The sequence below is a fragment of the Larus michahellis genome, chromosome 12, assembly GCF_964199755.1.
Source record: "Larus michahellis chromosome 12, bLarMic1.1, whole genome shotgun sequence".
In the NCBI taxonomy this organism is placed as follows: domain Eukaryota; kingdom Metazoa; phylum Chordata; class Aves; order Charadriiformes; family Laridae; genus Larus; species Larus michahellis.
This window is the reverse complement of record NC_133907.1, coordinates 11140543-11159468: the sequence shown is the minus strand read 5'-3', so window position 1 is coordinate 11159468 and position 18926 is coordinate 11140543. Positions and strand designations below refer to the sequence as shown.

The 18926-nt window shown below is 53.5% G+C and overlaps 1 protein-coding gene across 2 annotated transcripts; it reads right to left on the bottom strand.

Moving 5' to 3' along the window:
* Positions 1-449: 449 nt before the first annotated feature.
* Positions 450-18176, bottom strand: PKIG (cAMP-dependent protein kinase inhibitor gamma). Of its 2 annotated transcripts, none has more exons than XM_074605441.1 (4): positions 18158-18176; positions 12430-12497; positions 2542-2717; positions 450-1420 (listed from the first exon to the last, which is right to left on the bottom strand). In XM_074605441.1, exons 3-4 carry the CDS (start codon positions 2690-2692, stop codon positions 1341-1343), a joined length of 231 nt encoding a protein of 76 aa, XP_074461542.1. In that variant the 5' UTR covers positions 2693-2717; positions 12430-12497; positions 18158-18176; the 3' UTR covers positions 450-1340. The 2 variants fall into 2 exon arrangements, with proteins under 2 accessions (XP_074461542.1, XP_074461540.1); XM_074605439.1 differs by lacking the exon at positions 18158-18176 and adding an exon at positions 17867-18037.
* Between the last annotated feature and the right edge of the window lie 750 nt (positions 18177-18926).

Below are 18926 nucleotides of genomic sequence, written 5' to 3'. Positions count from 1 at the left end.
GCCAGCCGGCCGTCCATCCATCCCAGCTGGGCTGTGGCTGCCTCTGGCGGGATGGGCTCTGCCTGGGCTGGGTGGAATGCTGGCGATGTCCTCGTGAGGAAGACGCCTCTTCTGCTGGTGTCCGGGACGCTCTGCCAAGTCCGAGCCAGCCTTGTGCTTGACTGCCGGGTTGGTAACGGGGAGGGGAGCAGGGCTCCCACGGGGGGGTGAAACACCCGTGGGGATAAACGCTGCCTGGCAGCAAACCTGGGAACCTCGGGGAAGACTTTTAGCATCTTCTGTGCTCTGCTTCCACCTGGGTGCTGCAAACCTGGGGGGTTTCACAGACCCAGATGTCAGGGACTCTTATAACCCAGCTCCTTATCTCCCTGCTGGGAGAAGCTGGTGTAACCACTCTGCAGCTCAACCAGCTAGCGGGCAAAACAGAGGAAGAAGAAACACCCAGGCAGAAAAAAAAAACCAACACCTTCAGTACTTGAAGGCTGTGTTATTTATTCCAACAGCTTATATAGTTTTATCAAACCATCTTCAACACAAAAACATGTCTCCTAAAAGAGAGAACGGTGTGAGATCCTACCAGAGATCATCTCAGCTAACAGCTTGCAAAGTTAAGCCTGAATTTCAACAGTCAAACCAGCAAAATGTTTCTCCCCCCGCCCCCCCCCAACTTAACAATATCTTAAAACAGTAAAACCCGAAGAAAAAGATGCCTGTGGCTGGTGCTGCTGGGCCTGTGGGTGGAGCTCGTCCACACAGAGCTGTGCTTTGGTCCTTTCCTGATGCTAAAGCGGCAGCAGCACAGGGGAGCGGTGCTTGACATGAAGGCAGTGGGACTGGCCGGGTCCCTTCCCCACCGCCCACCCTGACGAGGGGCCGCACGGACAGTCCAGAGGCCAGGTCAGGTCTCAGATGCAGGTGAGGGTGAGGCTTAGAAAAACCAATAACCTAAATTTCTAATCTATGGAAACAGAATAAATAATAGTCTAAATTTGCAAAGGAGGAAGGTACCTTGGGCAGGAAAGTCTGGTGTGTCTATTATTACTGAAATCTTTTTTTCCCCTAAGGGAAAATTGCAGCTAAGGCATCTCGAGAATGGCTCATATCACTACAACCACGGCAGTGTTGCTCTAAATCGTTAGGGATGGGAGCAGAAGTCTTTTGGAGGTGCCAGTCCTTGCACAGCATCTTGTGGCTCTCTAAACAAAAACGGTTGCAGCAGAGGCATTCGACAGGCCACTTACTCTTCCAGATTGGCTTTTTTTCCGCAGATTCAATCATGAATTCTTGTTTAATGTTCACAGCAAGGCCCTCCTCCTGCCCATCCCGCCCCCTGTGCACTGTCATGGGGAGGGGCTGTTTTCTTGCCCCTTTGGTCTTGCTCCAGGGTCGTTCTCAGAAGAGGTGGCATCTCTTTGGCTTTCTGCAGAAGGAAGGATTGGGGAGAAAGCACGGTTACACCCTGCCGAGGACACAAGCGATCAGTAATTGCTATAGCTGATTTTATTCAAATTGCCGCCTGAAGACCTGTCGCTACCCTCCCCGTGGCCAGATGTTTGGCTTAAGAGTATTGGGTTCTCCCTTCACGTTCCTGGAGTACAAAGGCTTCTCAACGCTTCTGGCGGTGCTGGGAGGGAGCAAGGGGGCAGGGATGTCCTCTCCTTGTCCAACCTGTAACAGCAACTTGCAAGCACCCCAGGAATGTCTGCTGGACAGCCGGGGTCGCTCTCGCTTAGAAGAACTCTAATTTGTGCTCATTGTGGGCGGGTGGATGGACATGTGCTAGTATGGACATGTTGAAAGCAGTACAGTTGGGGTTATGCATTTTAAAGTGTTTTTATAGTTACAGATTGTAGGCTGGAGGAGTAAAGGAGCAAGGGCAAAAACTGAGTTTACCCTCTGCAGTGGTGCTGTGTGTTTTGTTGCTTATTAGTGAAATCAAGGTGGCTGGATTGCTTGTGCTCTGAACAGAGGATTCTTGCTTCTTGTAGTCAGCTGGTCGGCATGCAGCGAGCAGGGTGATGCTCCTGCCATGCCTGGCCTACAGGGGAAGATTTGGAGATGGCCGGTGGTGTTTAAAATTATTGCTGTTGTTAGTTAAAATATGGTGGAATTACGTGAAGGCTGATTTTTAAAAAAAATCAAAACCAACCAGCAGAGAAAAAACAAACCACAACCCACCTCACACTTGATTTTTATAAAGCCTAAGTTATACCTGATGTGTAATGTGCGCTGGGAAAGCTCTTGGTTGGTCCATGTCTGGTTTAAGCACCAGTATCTCTACAAACCAGCCCAGCAAAGGGACTTGGCTGGATTGTGCAGAGCTCATGTGCCAGGACCATCCCGTTCACTGCAAGAGCCCCTCGGCCTAGGGACTCTCCCACTAGCTGAGTATCCACCGAGCACGAAGGCTCTGAATGCAGTGAGGAAGGGGATGTTCCTCCTGAGCATTTGCGTGATGCTCCCAGAGACGGGACTGGTCAGCTGCCTTCCAGTCCCTTCCAGCCTGGGTGCCAGGAGCTGGGCTTACTGGTGTCTGCTCACCTGCTCCTTCAACAGCGAGGTCACCTAGGTCCTCGGTCAGCTTGCGCATGCTGATGGTGGTTGCATCTCGTTGGATGTCGTGGACAGCGTTCCTCCGACCGGCCCGATCGCAGGAAATAAAGTCGGTGTATGTGCTGGACTCTACCTCCATTGCATCTCCATACACCTGCAAAACGCTGCGGAGAAAACACAGCGGTGAGGTCAAGGATGCTCAGCAAGCCTCCAGTCATGGCTCCCTCCAGGTTAGGTTACTCCCCGGAGTTAAATTACAGCACGAAAAAATAGTCCCTGTAACTCTGCTCCGGTTCGTCTCACAGCAGCGGCTGAAATCTCAGATATCAACCCCGTCACGTAGGGCAGCGTGTGGGGTGACCCATGGTGCTTGGTGACCCATGGTGTTGCGTGACCCACTGTGCGGGGTGACCCATGGTGCTGGATGACCCACTGTGTGGGGTGACCCACGGTGCAGGGTGACCCACGGTGTGGGGTAGCCCACGGTGCCGGGTGAGGGCAGGTAGGCAGGAGGGATGCATCCCAGCTGCCTTACTGGCCCTTGTTCTGCCTTCCCATTGCAAAGCGAGGCAGAGGAGGCGCCTGCCTCCCCTTTTGAGTTTCTGGCCTTCTCCTGTAGGAGCTGCAAGGTCGCGTTACAGAAAAAGCCCTCCTTCCTCCTCAAAACACCGCAGGAGGCTTTGAACAGAAGCCAAATTTGGCTCGCTGCGTGGGGGGGTGGGGTGTGCTGATCCAACCTGAATTTGTAATGGGAAATGAGGATTTTCCCGATGGACACCCACTGGAAAGCTCGGGGAGCAGGGGAGTATTTTACAGGTACGGGGCTTTGGATCAGTCAGATGTCACTGAAAAAGTGTTGGGCTGGACTGCTTTGAGATAAACACTTTCAACATGTGAAAATCAGCCCTTCCGTGAGCTGTTTGGATCCCTTCACTCCAGGCTTGTGTCTCTGCCAAGCGCACAGCACGAAGAAAGGCTCGGAGCGGCCACTCGTCACCAGCGAGCTCCGCGGCGAGCCAGCTCTTAGTTCAGCCTGAACTAGGTCCTGGAGTTGTTGGCTTTTATTTTAGCTGAGGGTTTAACTTGCCAGCGGTCACACAGCGTGCAGAGTCCAGGGACATCAGCAGCTCGGGGGACGTATCGCAGGCGTCCTGGCTGCTGGGCGCAGAGACAGCCAGCACTAGAAACCTGGTGCTCTTGGTTCCTGCTCATGTTTAGCCAGTTTGGCACTCAGTTTGTTTTTTGCATGGAAATTAGAGCTTAATAGTTGTCTTATCTCCAATTTTACACACTGAAAAATACCCTTAGCCCTGCTGATAATGTCAATACTAGAAGGAGGTCCTGATTAGAAACGCTTGTGTGTAATGAGAAAAAAATCAGCTTCTCGTCATGCACTTGCTTTTGTGTCTTTGGGTTAATGTCCCACTGAGAAATTTGCTTAGCTCCTGCACAAATCCTGCTTGATGCTTATCTTCCTAGCAGGGAAATCTGCAGGCAGACCACCAGCCTGGGCAGGAATCGCACTCCTGGCTCTGTAATCCCCCATGTTATGGCAGCAGAAAGAAGCTGCTGGTGAAGATGCAATAGCCAGGATAAAAAAGGTTAAACTATCCCCTTTCCTGAGACTGAGCAGGGTGCGGTAACCTCAAACCTGTGTAAACCCAGTGTGTGTCAGTAGCCCCAGGGGCTCCTCTCTTGGTGCTGATGCCAGCTCAGCGAGCGCTGGCACCCGCGCGGTGGTCGGATGTGGGGCTTGGCCCACCCAGACCTCCCCAGGAGAACCTGCTCCTCCAAATCCAGCAAATCCTTGCAAACACCCGCTTGGCATCCATCTAGCCTCTGTTAAATGAGCTCCGGGAAAACCTCCATCCTTTGCCCCAGGAAGAGATCCCGGATGTTGTTTTTCCTTGTCTTCCCTCTTTCCTTTCCAGGCTCCTGGGACAAGGTGCCCTCCCTGGCTGGCTTATCTCAGCGAGCAAAGTGCCTTGTCCCTGGGACAGGACGAGTATCCATCATTCCCAGACAAGTGCTCCTTGCAGGTTTTGGGAGCCCAGAGGCTGCTGACCTCCTGTAGCTGCTGGAGAGATGTCACACGGACACGGGAGGCTTCCCTAAGAGCGGTCTGCACAAGCCTGGGTCCATCTGCACATCAGTGAGGCCAGTTCAGAGCTGATTTGGGCAGGAGTCCTCCTGCCCTTGCACCAGGGGCTGGACCACCTGGTTCATAGGATGGACTCCACAAAATGGGGAGCAGGAGACGGCCAGCCCCCCCGGGATGTGGCATTTTCCCGGTGTCCCTTGACGTAGCTGCCAACGGCAGATGTGCTCGGCTGCGACAGCGCTGGGCAAGTGACTAAATGCCCCATCCCATGGGAAAAGGATAGGATCTTGATTTAAGCTCGGGGCAGGAACCAAGTGGTGCAGAGGCAGGTGCTGCTCGGGGCCGGGCTGGGTCCCGGCTCGGTGGCCGGGAGATGGCGCCTGTGATTGATTTGTTTTCCGCGGCTGGGAGAGCTCCTGCCTCCGGCTCTCCGCTGGAGAGGGGCGGGTTTATGAGCAAAGCTTTCACATTCGTGCAGTTCCTTCAGGATTTTCAAGGTGGGCGGCTCTCAAAAGCCTTGCGGGCAGACCCCCCTCCCGCTGGCAGAGACTCTCCAGCCTCTGCCTCCGGGAAGCTGTTGGACCAAGGCGATGGGAGCGCTCGCCTCGATTTTTGATAGAAAAAACATGATTTTTTTCAAAGAGCATTTCCACATTTCCAGGCAGGTGCAAAACATTTCAGTGGGTTTTTAGTCAGTGGAAACATCTTTTAACGTCTGCCAGGGACAAGAAAGGAACCACCTTGCCTCTTGCCTGCGTAGCTCAACCTGAAACTGCGTCACGGTGGCCAGTCATTTAGCGGTGGCAGGGGGGTGCAAAGGGGGGGTGCATCACCCGCCGGCTCCCCACCTTTGGTTTTCTGTACTGCCGTGGGCTGGCGGGAGGGGATGATGTGCCAGCTCTTGCCAGGCCTTGCAGGAATAAGCCCACAGCACACAAATACCCTGCAGAGGTTTCCCAGGGCGCTTCAAAGAGATGATTCAACTTGTCCCCAGAGGGTCATTTCCTGCCCCCCTTCCCTCCTCGCTGCTGACGGTAACAGAAACGGTCCCTGCGCCCTCGGAGCAGCGTGCCAGCCCGCGGGGACGGGGCAGGGGATGCGTGGCACGGTGACAAAGGCCATTGGCAGGGGGCTGGGACCTGCTGCCTGTTGCACATTGCTGAAAAGCTTTTCTGTGCTGCTTGGAGGGAGGCTGTGTCCCCTCCACCGTGGGGACACGGTGCTGCCCGCCCCAGGGCAGCTGGACACAAGTGAGGAAGCCCCTCGCAAGCTCCCATAGACACCAGACGTGTCCCCAGAGCCACCTCTGCTCCCGTGCCCTGCCCCCCCCCCCCCCCCCAAAATAACCTGGCTCTGCCAAACCTGCCGTTTGGCCTGGACTTATTTTTCTGTAGTGTCTTGTGAGGACTGAAAAAACAAAATCTGGAGCTGTAATAGTCTTTGCTTTGCTGGCCTGGACTCAGCTTCCCGAGCGGTTTTGCTGTCGGACAGCAGTTGGGCTCACTGGCATTTTCCAGGGAAATCACCCAGCAGCTGACGGAGCAGCTGGCTCTGCTCCGGGGGGGCTGCAGCTAAACCAGCCCCACACACTCCAGGGCTGAATTTTACCCATTTAGAAGGCGGATGCTGAGAAATTAAAGGGTTAAATGTTTCTTCTGCCTTGTGGTAGAAGAAACCAGGGCATTTATTTTGGGTCAGCTCAACGCCCCTCTCGGTCCCACTGACAAGCCAGCAGTTAATTCCCATTTTCCGCCCTTGCCTGCTTCTCCCAGGACTACGAGCAAACAGTTACTGCAAATAATGAGAGTACGGCAGACAAATGACCTGGAAACACCACGGGCAGGTTAAAGTCACCACAGGGCCGTGCTCCTGCAGAGCAAACACAAGCCCTGCGACCCGAGCCAGCGGCCGGGGTCTAATGCCGAGGGATCGGATGGATGTTACGGTCACACCCAGCCCCGGACTCCAGTTTCAAGGAAACCCTTCACACGATATTGCATCTGTCCCTTGTCTAGGTTAAACTGTAAGCTTTTTATGGCTAGGAAGGGCTATTTTTGGACTCTGCACTGATGCTGGCCATCAGCAGGCTGTGCTGAATTCGGCCTGCTTCCCCTCCGTTCTGCTCTGCCTCTCTTACCTCTTGCTCTCCTCAGTATTTTCCTCTCCATTTAACCCACCTTTGCAGCGAGCGCAAAGGGTCTCTAGGTCAGAGAAAGTCCCGTTCGTCTCTGGATGGCATCCACGGCAGTTTTGGTCATAAGGTGTCTTAGCCTCTTCCTTGGACATCCTTGCCCCTTAGGGTAGCCAGCACAGCACGCCTGGGCTGCTGTAAGGAAGGAGGTTCAAAGGATTTCCCTGCTTAACTAAGCCTGAATCATCGCCTGCGCCCACCCTGCTTTCCTTTAGAGACCTCCCTGTCCCTCCGGGACAAGCAGGAGGAGTTGCTCAGCCTGCTGTGCTGTTCCCTGGGACACCCAAGGAGGGATCCCCGCACCTCGGCCACCTCTGTGGCCACAGCAGGCAGCCCCTGAGGGCAGGGGCTGGGACACCGAGGTCCCCGGGGGCAGGAGCCCCAGCAGACTCACGTCCCGGGGTGCTGCTGCCCGGCTGTGGCCCTGTGACAGCCCGTTGCCAGCGGCCGTTGGGACCAACAGCTGCAGGTTCTGGTTGAAGATGGCTCCTCGGTGCTGCAGCCCGGCTGGGGACGTGTTCTCCCGCCCGCTTGGTCTCATGCCAGAGGATTTAACGCTCTCTTTTAGCCCCCAAACAAAGCCACGCAGCCAAGCTAAACCTTGCTGTGTTTTTGAGGTGAAATTTTGAAGTTGTGCCGGGGAACAGGGATGTGAGCCCTTCTTCTGCTCGTGCAGCGCATCCCGCTTCTCTCCCTTTCGTTGTCAACCGGCAGGGACCAAGGCACGAAGTGGTACGGTCGCCTTCGAGCTCCCTGTGTTGTGCAGCGCCCCTTGCCCTTTCATTCCAGGGTACAGTGACTATTATTAGACCTCTCCTGCTGGGGCCGGATCCATAACAACAGCAAAACATGCTCCACAGCCCTGCTGGGGCTTTTAAAATATTTACAGTGTAAGATGGTTTGCTGCGGAGGGGGGCCTGGTAGAGCACAGAGAGGGGAGCACCGGGATTTCTGTGCTCCCTGTGGGTCTGCTGTGAGGCTTCCTGCTGGGACAGTCACATCCAGCGAGGAGGAAAAAAAATCCTGTAGGGCTGAAGCCAGCATTTGAGGTCAGGGGGTTTCCACCAACTGTCTGACAACTTCCAGCTGGAATTTCGGCAAATTTTCCACTGGCTCTTGTCTGGGAACACGCATGAGGGGTTGCACATCAAAGAAGGATGGCTCCGTAACCGTGTTATCGGGGTTAGGGAGTATTTTTAGACCTGTGCTCGTGCCTTCAAGGCCTCGCCATGGCTCATGACTCCCATGCACTAGAGCTTAGATCCGCGGCCAGAAGCCGAGCTGAAGCTGCAGATGTCCTGTTGGGAGCCTGGTCTGGTCGTGGAGACACACAAGAAGCAGGGTCTGCACCAGGCACAGAGCTCCCCTGCTTTCCTGCTGGGTCTATGTCCTCCAAAATGTAGTAGTGGTTGGTCTTTTTGGCCAGAACTGATGTGCTCCAAACTGCTGAGCCCCGAGTTTCCCGGCCGGGTGAGAAAACAGGCAGGACCAGGGCAGCAGCCTGGTCTTCTACCAGCACACGTGCATCCACGTCACGCTGAGCAGCTTCTTTCCAGGAGAGAATAGCGTAGAAAAGCCTCATCGCCCTTTGGTGGTGAAGAGATGTCAAGGTTGGGCATGGCACATTGGTATTTTTGGAAGGCTTTTGCTGTGGGATTCCTCATAATAACTCTGCACCCTCTGGCTCTTACGCTAAATACCATGAATTCAGCCAGCGCAGATGTCACAGCTTCTCCAGCCACTGCAGGGGTTTTGCAGGAACAGAGCTTCTAGGCTTCTCTAGGACTTGGTGGAAAATTATAATTCATATAGGAGGAGATCAGACACAGCAAGGGGAATGAGGCTCAGTGCTCGTAAACATATCCTTTGCTTTGCTTTGCCCTTGTTTTACAGTACACTTAATGTCACTTAATGCCTGTAGAACTGATAACTAATTGCTTAGCTCCGGGTTTAAAATTAGGCTGAGACTGAGTCCTCCAGGACTTTGTAAACCTTGCACTGAGCTTCTGCCTCTACCAAGCTCCCCAAACTCCGCCCCCCCTCCCACCTCCTGGCCTTCAGCATGTCCCCAGGGACCCCCACTGCAGCGTCCCTGCTGTCCCAAGGCACCTCCTGCTGCCCCATATCCTCCCGGCCGCTGCCTGGCTCCCAGCTGACGTAAGAGATGCTCCAGCCGGATTTCAAAATCCCGGCCGACCCTTGGCATCGGGGCAGGGTGAGTCCTTCTGCGCGCTGCTGCAGGCCCCAGAGGAGGGGGGAAGGCTTGGGGAGGAGTGGGGGAGGCGGGAGGGCATTGCTCAGCCCCGCCAGCATCTCCTTAGCGTCAGGATGCGTGGCCGACGATGGGAAGGAGCTGCCTGTCCATCCGTCCATCTGTCTGCCCAAAGGGCACCCCGGTGCCCAGTTCTGGCCACACAACACTGCCAGCCTGAAGCCTCATGCCCAGAGCAGGCAGCACCCCTCTGCCAGTCCCCACAGGGTATGGGTGCTGAGCATCCACTCCAAAAATCCTCCGCCACAAGAGGAATCATGGTTTGCCTTGGCAACCAGGGTCTGATGGAGCTCTCTGCTCCTCCCTCCCCTCAGCACCGAGCCTCGGCTGCAGTTTAAGTCTCCTCTGCAGCTTCTAAGTTGATTAATGGAAATAATTGGTCTCTTCATGCATCTGGAGACAGTTGCCGTGACAGCAGTTGTATTTTTGTTTTGTTCCCAGGTCGAGCTTGTTTTTCACATCCCACAGCTTCGAGGTGCTAATAAATCAGGGCACTCCGGTTCCCCTCCTCGCCCCCGAAAGACGCACATCCCCCCAAGGGATGGGGTTGCAGAGCAGGATGAGGCACACTCAGCCCCGGCCACCCCTAGGATGTGTCAGGCTGTCACCTTTCTCCCCCCATTTTTCACCCCCTCAAGCCAGGCTCGCAGTAGGTGGATGCGATGCCGACTTCTGCACAGCAAAGAGCAACGAGCCAGAGCACCTCGTGTTCACCCAGCACAGCCAGGAGCACCCATCGCCCTGTGAGCCAGCGCCCGTGGGCCTCTCCGTCCCCTGCAGAGACCCTTTCAAAGCTGTAAAGAGTACGAGGGTACGAGTCCCTCCTGCGCTATTATCCATTTCTCCCAACTTCTTATTTAGCTGCCTTTATAAGCCAACGTATTTTTACATGAACAAAACCAGTGACTACATGGAAGATCTGCTGATGCCTGAACTTGCAAAGCAGACGAACCACAGACCAGTCACTTTAAACCCTTTGTGGGGCTACAAAAGCCCCACAGCTGCTGCTGCAGGCATGTTCCAGGAAGACTCAGGTATTGTCCCGGTTTGTGATGTGTGGACACCCCGTCACACCGGGGCCATGGGGTGGATTCCTTTGCAACGGGGATCCCCTTCAGCCTTGGGTTCCCTGTCTTCCCCCAAACCACTCAGGAAGAAAAGTCCCTGCTGGATTTCACCTCAAAGGCTGGAAACTCCCCAGTGCTCCCACAGCTTTTTTGATCACGCCGGGGCCCTGACCTCTGAGTGAGCACCACCTAAAGCAAACCCCACTTGAATTCCTTGCCTGGGGATGTTCACCCCCAGCACAACCTCCCCACCAGCTTGCAGGCTTCCCTGGGCAAGGAGAAGTCAAATTAGTGCAGAGGAGACGCAGCTGGGGCTAATTTCTAGCACAGCTGCCCTTGTCATGTATAAAAGGAAGGTGAAGCCACAGCAGGTCTTGATGGGATAGTGGTGTTTCTGTGTGGAGGAGGACCTCTCTACAAGGACAGAGGTAAGCGAGGATGGCTCTTTATTTTTATGCCTAGCAGGAAAAAGAGCAATTTTTGTCCAGTTTTTCTTTGTGATCTGAGGAGCGGAGCTCTGCTGCTGCATGACAGCAGTGCTTGCGTGGCTGGGAAGGAGAGCTTAGCTTGGAAGAGGTGTTGTATGGGCTGTGACTATGCAGTTTGGGCTGCTGCTAGTTGAGGAAGCTCAGCTGAGCACGGGGTGCGTGAGGCTGAGAGCCACCTGCCTTGGCTCTTCCTCATTCAGGCTTGCACAATCCCCTAGGAACTCACATCCAGCATCCAAAGAGTCTCCTCCTGAGTCGGCGTGGTGTGAGGGGCTGAGCCAGAAGCTGTGAAACCTCCTGAGGTGTGGGAGCCCTGGCAGCTCCCAGCGGGGCCTAAAAATAACCAGGGCAACTCTTTGGAGTGGAATGAGGCTGATTAGCAAAACTAGGCTTAGCTCTGCTCCCTGCAGCTGGCTGCTCTGGCCGTCCGCCCCGCCGCACGGAAGGGACCCACCAGCAGGACACAGCCCGGGGCAGGGGCAGTGCTTGCCTGAAAGAGGGGAGCAGGGGGGAGATGTGTCTTTGGGAGCTGTGAGAGGGACTGGGTGGCTGGGATGGTACTTTACACGCAATAGAAAAGGAAAGCGTAGGAGTTAGAACCAGGCTGGCAGTGAGGGGTGGCTGAGCTAAGCCCTTCTGGGTGGCTCCGTGGCTTGTTACCCACTGAAATCAGTAGTCCCTTTGGCTGCACTGCCCTGCTGGGACCCCTACCTGGACAGAGAAAGCTTTGCTAGCCCGCACACCCTCTTCTCTGAGTGTTTCTGTGATGGATGGAGAATTTTTGTACAGCTCTGTCAGGTGACAGCAGCTTCTGATCCTTTCTGCAGGCAGGGTAAATCTGTCTGCATAAGTCACCAGGGATATGACACCTAGACACGAGTTGAAGCGGCGCTCGAGACACGCCTGTAACGTTACACTGGGGATGCTCAGCGATCATTGCAAGTTATAGCCTTAGGAAAGGGAAAGCTTCTATTAAATGAATTGCCAACTATTTTATCGCCCACTGAAATGTAGCCTAGGCGTAGAAGGACACAGGGTATCTCTAGCATACACGGGAAAGATGCTGGATACAAGAGACAAACCGCTCTGGGAGACCTGTGGGATGAATGTCTACATGCCCCAAAGAGCCCTGAGATCCTGTATCGCCCACAAACAATGTGGCAGTGACGGCCCTGTGTAAGGGGAAGCTCAGCGCGGGAACACGAGAAAGCAGCAAGGTGATGTGAGGAGATGCCCTGAGTGCGGGAGTCATGGGAGTGAAACCGCGGAAAGGACTGGCTGAGCTGGCCGGTTACGCAAGTGCCACAAAAGGTTAAGCTTTAGGGGGTTCCCTGGATCTCGCTGGGCTGACTCTACGTGTGAAGCAAAACTCGCTTACATGGTTACGTACAGGCAAACAATATTCCCATGCAAAGCCTTCGGGCTGCCCGTGAGCGGGATTTGGACACAACATCCCTGTGGCTGGCAGGGAGATGCCGTGCAGCACGGCTTGCACTAGGGGCTGCCCTTAGAGTCAGCGTCGGAACGTGGCTCGGGATGAGTACATGGCTGTGAAGTACGGAAAATACAGCAGGAAAGTCATTACGGCAGGATTGCTGATATTTTTTTTCCTCTTAGCAGCTTTCTAGCATCTAGTAATTCAGAATACAGAGGGAGTTCAAATGACTCTCTAAAATTGGAAGGGAAAAACACATTCCTGTTTATGTAATATCTCCCTGTGAATAAAAATTATATGAGTCCATAGTGTGAATCCCTACCTGATTTAGTTGACTTTCCTTTTGGACATGACTTCAAACAAGCTTCACACGCAGCAGGGCAGCAGCTTCTGGGGAAGGAAAAGAAAATAAACGTAAGAAAACATTATCTGTGCTTTTGTTGGAAAGCATAAAGTTCAGCTGCTTTTTCCACCGTCTGTGACGAGGGCAGCAAAGGGGACGCAGTGTCTGGCAGGGCTGTGCCTGGCTTGGTGAGCACGGAGACAGCAACCGAAGGCTGTGGGACGGTGATGGTCGTGTGGCACCTTCTCAGGAGGCTTCGTGCTCATAGAGACTTGGCCTCTTGTGTCTAAGAACAAGGGATGTCCTGGCTTCAGAGAGAAGTTCCCTTTGGTTTTGCTTCTCCTTTTGTGAACTTCACGTGGGTGTGCTGGGGGAGAACCGCAGCGACTCGCGTCTCCTGACCTGCACCACGGGGGGGACCCGGTGGCTGCCTCCACACTATAAATGAATATTGGTTTGCAGCTCCACTGCCCTTTAAAGAAGTGAAACTTCCACATCAGCTTCTCTGAGGCAACTGGGGAAGTTTGATCTGGTACTTTTAGTCGCCTTGCTTGGTCACTCTTCTGCCCCTTGGGTTTCTTTGCCGTTTGTGCGCAGCTGTGCCTTCTCCTGCTGTCCCCAGGCCCCACTCACAGACATTTCCTCTGTGGCCTTAACATCTGTGGGTGCTTTGCAATCCCCTGACCTGCAGAGCCCAGCCAACAAGACACTTGCTTATTTTAGCAGCTGTTTCAGCTTTCAGGCTTTTTGGAACATCGTGGACTGTTTTTTTTCCACTTTGTCCCAGGGACAAATATTAGCAGAAGAGAAAGGAAGAGATGAACCATTTAACCATCTAAGCAGTAGCTCATCCAGCCATTCATCCGTCTGCCCTGTCTGGGTTGAGTACCACTCTGGTTTCAGTTTCCAAGCCAGGACAGATCTACAGCCTTTCTCTTTATTTTTTTGACCCACTTTTAAAACTCCCTAGTTGTTGGAGCTGGCTACTTGCTGGCCCTGGCCCTGCTTCAAGGACAGGGCACTTGCTGCTTCTGTGTGTCTGTTTGCCCATCTGTTAAATGGAGCTAATAATACTTGCTCCCCTCGCCAGATGCTTCAAATATTTGTAAAGCACTTTCAGACCTGCAGATGACAGGCTTACAGAAGTGGAAAATACTAATTATGATGGTGACAGTAGCCAAATAAAGACATGGGCGACTTAACAATACACTTTTGTTAGTGTTTACCCCATTTACAGTGAAGTGCTTACTGGAAACACTGGAACGGAAAAGAAACAGTATTCCCACAACTCTGGGAATATGCATTGCCCTTTTAGGGCACCAAGCAGGCAAACAAAAGCAGGAAGGAAGAAAGCAAGCCAGCTTTGGAAATCCACAAGTCTTTATTTTCCTCCTTTGCCTTCCTGCTCCGCTCTGGCTCGTGTGTTATGCAGCCCAAACAGTTAAACCTCCAGCGCTTCAGATGTGTTGCAAAATATCTCAAAATACATGGCCCTCCGCCAAGAGAGGCTTAAAGCAAATTGGAGCAATGATGCTCTGAAGTAAAAGTTATCACCGAGCACCCCTGTTCCTGATGGGATGGGGGGGGACCCCCATTTTCTCTCCAAAAAAAATCTGATTTTGGAGACAGAAACTCTATAGCAACTGGTATTGGCTTTCCAACCCTGCCACCCTGGCTCTGGTTAGATGTTTGTCCCCACAGCCCTCGCTTGGGGATCTGGAGTCTGCAAATCTGAAGCTGGCCCCTTGTTCCGCCCCCAAAGGCTCATCCTCTGCTGGGCCATCCACTCCTGCTGCTCCCGGGGTGATGGGCAGAGCTATGAAGGCCCCTCCGTGGAAAGCCCGGACAAATCCCAGACGGGGAGTTTGGGGATTTAAGGGTAGTGAGGTGGATTAGTCCAGGCAGTGTGACTGAGGATGGGTGAAAGTAACTTGTTAAAGAACATGTTGTATTTCCTAATCTTGCCCTATAACCCATCAACGTACCACGGATTATTTTGGGCCCCCTGTGGAAATGTTCATTGGATAGCTAAACATCCATACCCCATCAGGAATGAACTACAAGGGCATCAGCATGATGCATGTGTTTGGGGTTCAGATTCTTTCCATGTTTATTAGCTGTTACCCAACAGGAACAAGCACACAAAACAAACTCCGTGCTATCAGCATTGCTTCAAAATGAATATATGTTCCAAAAAATAAAAAAAAACAACCAGAATGCTTTTTGGCAGAATTTAGTCTTATTCTACATAACAGCTGCGATGGTGCTGCTTTTGATCCAGAGAGGAAATCCTCTCTGGTTTCAAGTAAGGGGATGGCAGCAGCGAGAAGGTCGTTCTCGTCGTCTTTCACCTTCTGGGTAAACAAGAGGCTGTTCACATCCCTGATGGGAACAGGAGCCCGCTCCTCCCGGCCCAGACTGAGAGACTCTCCCATGCACTGCCCGCTCCCCAGGAGCAGCTGGCACCCCTGGCCTCAGAGGTGCAAGAAAACTTGTAATTGTAGTGGAATGTTTTTCATCAGTCACTAATTACCCTGAACCAGGAGGTCTTACAAGCTTAAAATGCAATATCCTCTTAATCATACCCAGGATTGTTTTGTTACCGAAGATAATTAACTACCTGATGTCTATTAAAATGCCTTCTGAGCTCTTTGTTCCAGTGATATCTCATGGCAATGAGCGCCGCAGATTAATTACACTTTGTGGAAACAGTAATTCCAGTAAAGTTGATGACGCTCTGGTGGGGATATGTTTGGCTTATTACATCACTGCAAATATCAACAAATGTTGGCGTTTTGGCGCTCACCAGGGAGTTCCCGAGGCGGTGGCTTGTGACCAGCAACATGCGTGCATGAAAGCTGATGTGGAGGAGCCGTGCAAAGAGCACCGAGCCTCTCTGGGGCTGTGCAGGGAAGGAAGCGTTTGGGAATTCATCATGCAAACCAGAAATGGTTGGTGTAAAGTCGGTATCTTGAAGGGATTGAGAGTTTTGAAACAGGGGAATAGGTGGTTCATAGTCCAACTGCTGTTCTTCCTGCTCGTGCTGCAGGTGCCAGCTGGGTCTTGGAGCCATGTCCTGACCTCTCCAACTGCCGGGTTGAGGAGCTGGGGACAAAGTCCATGCAAAAGCTGCACCTCCCCTTCTCACTGGCAAGCCTTGGGAGCAGCTCTCTTTATGACTTAGCTTTGTCTAGTCATGGGCTAGAGACAACTAGAAGCATGGGGGGGTTTTCCCCCTCTCATCCTCTCTAAAATGGGTACTGTGATGGAAAATTTGTTTTCTGGATCATGTGTACAGCTTTGATGCTAAGGAAACCCTTAGTGGTGTGGAGAAACAATCGGATCCAGGCTTTGAATGTGAAAATGGGAGAAACCAGAACAGGGTGGCATAGAAAGGCAAACAAAAAGCTGGGTTGAAGCTTCTGCTGTTCTTTATGGACTTGTGGATTCATCCCTGATTCTGACACAGACCTCGTATGAGCCCAGGAAAATAATCTGCTTTGTGTGTAGCCCCTCTAAGATAGGACCAACGCAGGTGTTTGGTTGCCTGGACAGGCTGGAGGGATTAATGCATGGCAGTATGGTGCAGAAACTGGCTCCAAAATGTGGAAGATCAGGAAGTGTTAGGAATTTGGAAACCATTTTCCATAGTTATTTTGGGGGTCTAGGTTGTACGCCTGTTGTTATCCCTCTGAGTGGGCTCAAAAGCAGGTGGGCTTCTCTTTGGAATAAGAGAAAACAGCAAAACTCTGCACCACTGGCCACTGAGTACAGAAATACTAGGTGGCTGGAAGACACATGGCTACGAGCATTCTTGTGTCTTCATTTCCCCATGACCAAGCTACCTACGCTGGGAGCCTATGGACTATATTTAATGATCTCCAGTTCTTTAAGGCACTACTTAGTCTGAGCTCTCTGGAAACTGTCCCTGAAAATGATGGCATGGGGGACACGTATATCCACGGGGAGCTCTGTCTGAAGGACTCAATGCCCTGTTCTGTGCTCGAGGTACATTAAGCGCTACTGGTGCATCCATGTTTGCAAACAGCCATTTAACCTACATCTGCACTAGGAATGAATCCAGACGTTGAGGATCTCTTCATGCATCCTTCTTTCCCAAACATCATCCCTCACAAGAGCGGAAACGTGATAATTTCTCAGTTAGGTGGCCATGCATTAACATGGTGGCTCTTTCCAGCCCAGAGACTCAGAAGCCAAGGTGTGCTCCACAGCTACCCGAGCAAGGCACGTCGACCTCTCCACCAGCAAATGGTCCGGAGCCTGGGGGGCTGACAACCACCCAATGGTCTCTACCACCTGGCCAGGCTGTCTCCACCCCACAAGTCTCTTCTCGCTCTTGCACTGCTGCAGCATCCCTGCTGCGGCTGCCTCTGGCTCATTTGACCCAAGTGTGTCCTCCTCCCAGTTTGTGCCACCAGCCCAGCCGCCTAGGGCATTGCTTCTGGATTCATGGCTATGCTCGGCCCTTGTTCTGTAGACCCGTTTACCCCTGCCAAGCAAAGGGAAACGTTTCCCCAACACTCCCTTGGGGCCAAGGCATGACATGCATGTGAAAGCTCACCACCACGGCTCGCTACCAGCTGCTTAGGGGAATCCAGAGAAAGAAGAGAAAGACACACAGCTCCGAGGTGGAGGAATTTGCAAAGCCTCCTGAGAATACCACCACACAGCAGTTCTTTTTTTATCCCACATCTTTGCCTTTTAAAACATTTGCTTGGAAAGCTGGATGCCAGGGAGTCTCTGAGACTGCTTCCGACACTGTACTCTGCAAAGCCCTTGCCTGTGGCTGGAAGGGGAGCCCCGGGCAGCCCTGCAGCTCCCGACAGCCCTGAGGATGGATTCACACCACGGCCCCGCACGGATGGCACACCGGGCGCCTGTCCCGCAGGCTGGCATCCCCTCCCCGGCGAGCACAGAGCCTCCCTGACGCTGTGAGGGATTCCCTCCGGCAAGTCGCTCAGAATACATGGACACATGTGAGAAATGAGGCCAGAAATCCCCACGGGGGTCACCGATCCACAGTCCTTTGATTTCTAACAGCCGAGTCTGCTCTCCCTGCTACCCCTTTGCAGCAAGTACTGAACGGCATCATTTTCCAAGTGAAACAGCAGCCACCTCCCCACCGTCAGCCTACAAACGGTTTCTCCCAACAGCAGAAAAACTGGGGTGCGGCTTAGTTTTTCAGCCCACGGCTCGCAGGCAGCAAAAATCTCACTGTTCGCAGTCGGTTAGGTGAAAGTTAACTGTATCTTAAAACAAATCACCCCTTCGCAGCTCCGGCTCCCGTGCCGGGGGGAAGCTGGCAAGCAGCCCCTCGCTGCGCTGCCAGGTCTCCTGGCCACTGACCATCCCAGACCGTTGCCGGCCCCACAGCAGCGTGCACAGTCCTACTTACGGCCACCCCAGCTCCTGCTGCCTCTCGAATCCCAAGTCCCGCTGTCCCGAGGCAGGAGTCGAGGCTGGATTCCACCCTCCAGGCGCCTCTGCCCACTGTGGCGAGCGGCCAAGCCGGCCGGGGAATCGCAACCAGTTTCAGACTTGCCGTTTCCTTGTACTGGGAGCTGCTAAATGAAGTTGCACTTCTGGGGCCGAGGGGCGTGTTCTCCTCCCCTCCCGAGTCAGTCCCTGCCTGCTGTAATCCAATGCTCATCCCGATGATGTCAAGCAGCTACTGCTCGGCTCCTACCTTACAGTCGGCAGGAGGGATCCGTTTCCTTCTCGCAGAGATCTTTGTTTAGCTGCGCCTTGTAACCCCATCTCCTGGCAGCTGCATGTGCCCGAACATCCTTCCTTCGGTGCTCGGCGCTGTGGGTTTTGCTGCCGGGCGCTTCCTCCTGCCCTCCCGCCCCATCGCTCCCCGGGGTTTCTCCGGCGCATCGCTCGGATGCACGTCCCAGTCCCAGCTGCATCCCGCCATTCACCCTCTCCATCAGGGCATGGCCAAAGACACCATCGCACCCTGTGTGGCCTGAGCTATTTCACCGGGTGTAGCGCCGGGGAAGTGCCTCCCAGGGAAAAAAAGAATAGCTTTGTGTCTTTTTATAGTGCCTTTTGCTCTGCAGGCTCCCACAGGGTAAAATCCAAGTGTGCTTCAGCTCATCTGCCCCTGGGTTGCCAGCCTTATTCAGGGGTGAAATGCAGAGCTGGTGACAGCAGCCAGGTTCAAGGAGGAAAAGGTGCCTGGGGCACAGCGGTACAGCAGATCAAGCACATACCTTTGTATCCACCCTGCCGTGAAGCACAGCCTAGGAGCTGTTGTTGAGCTTGGGGCCACTCCCGAAGAAGAGGAAGTTTTGGCTGTTCTTGTCGCCACGGAGGCCCAGGAACATCCCTCTGGGTGGTATCACCTCCTTGTGTCACTTCAGTCTTGGGGACACCACTGGGTGGCTGAAGCCAAACGAACAAGCTGGTTGCAGTGCCAGGTCGCCAGCCGTCCTCCTGGCCCATGCTCCTGC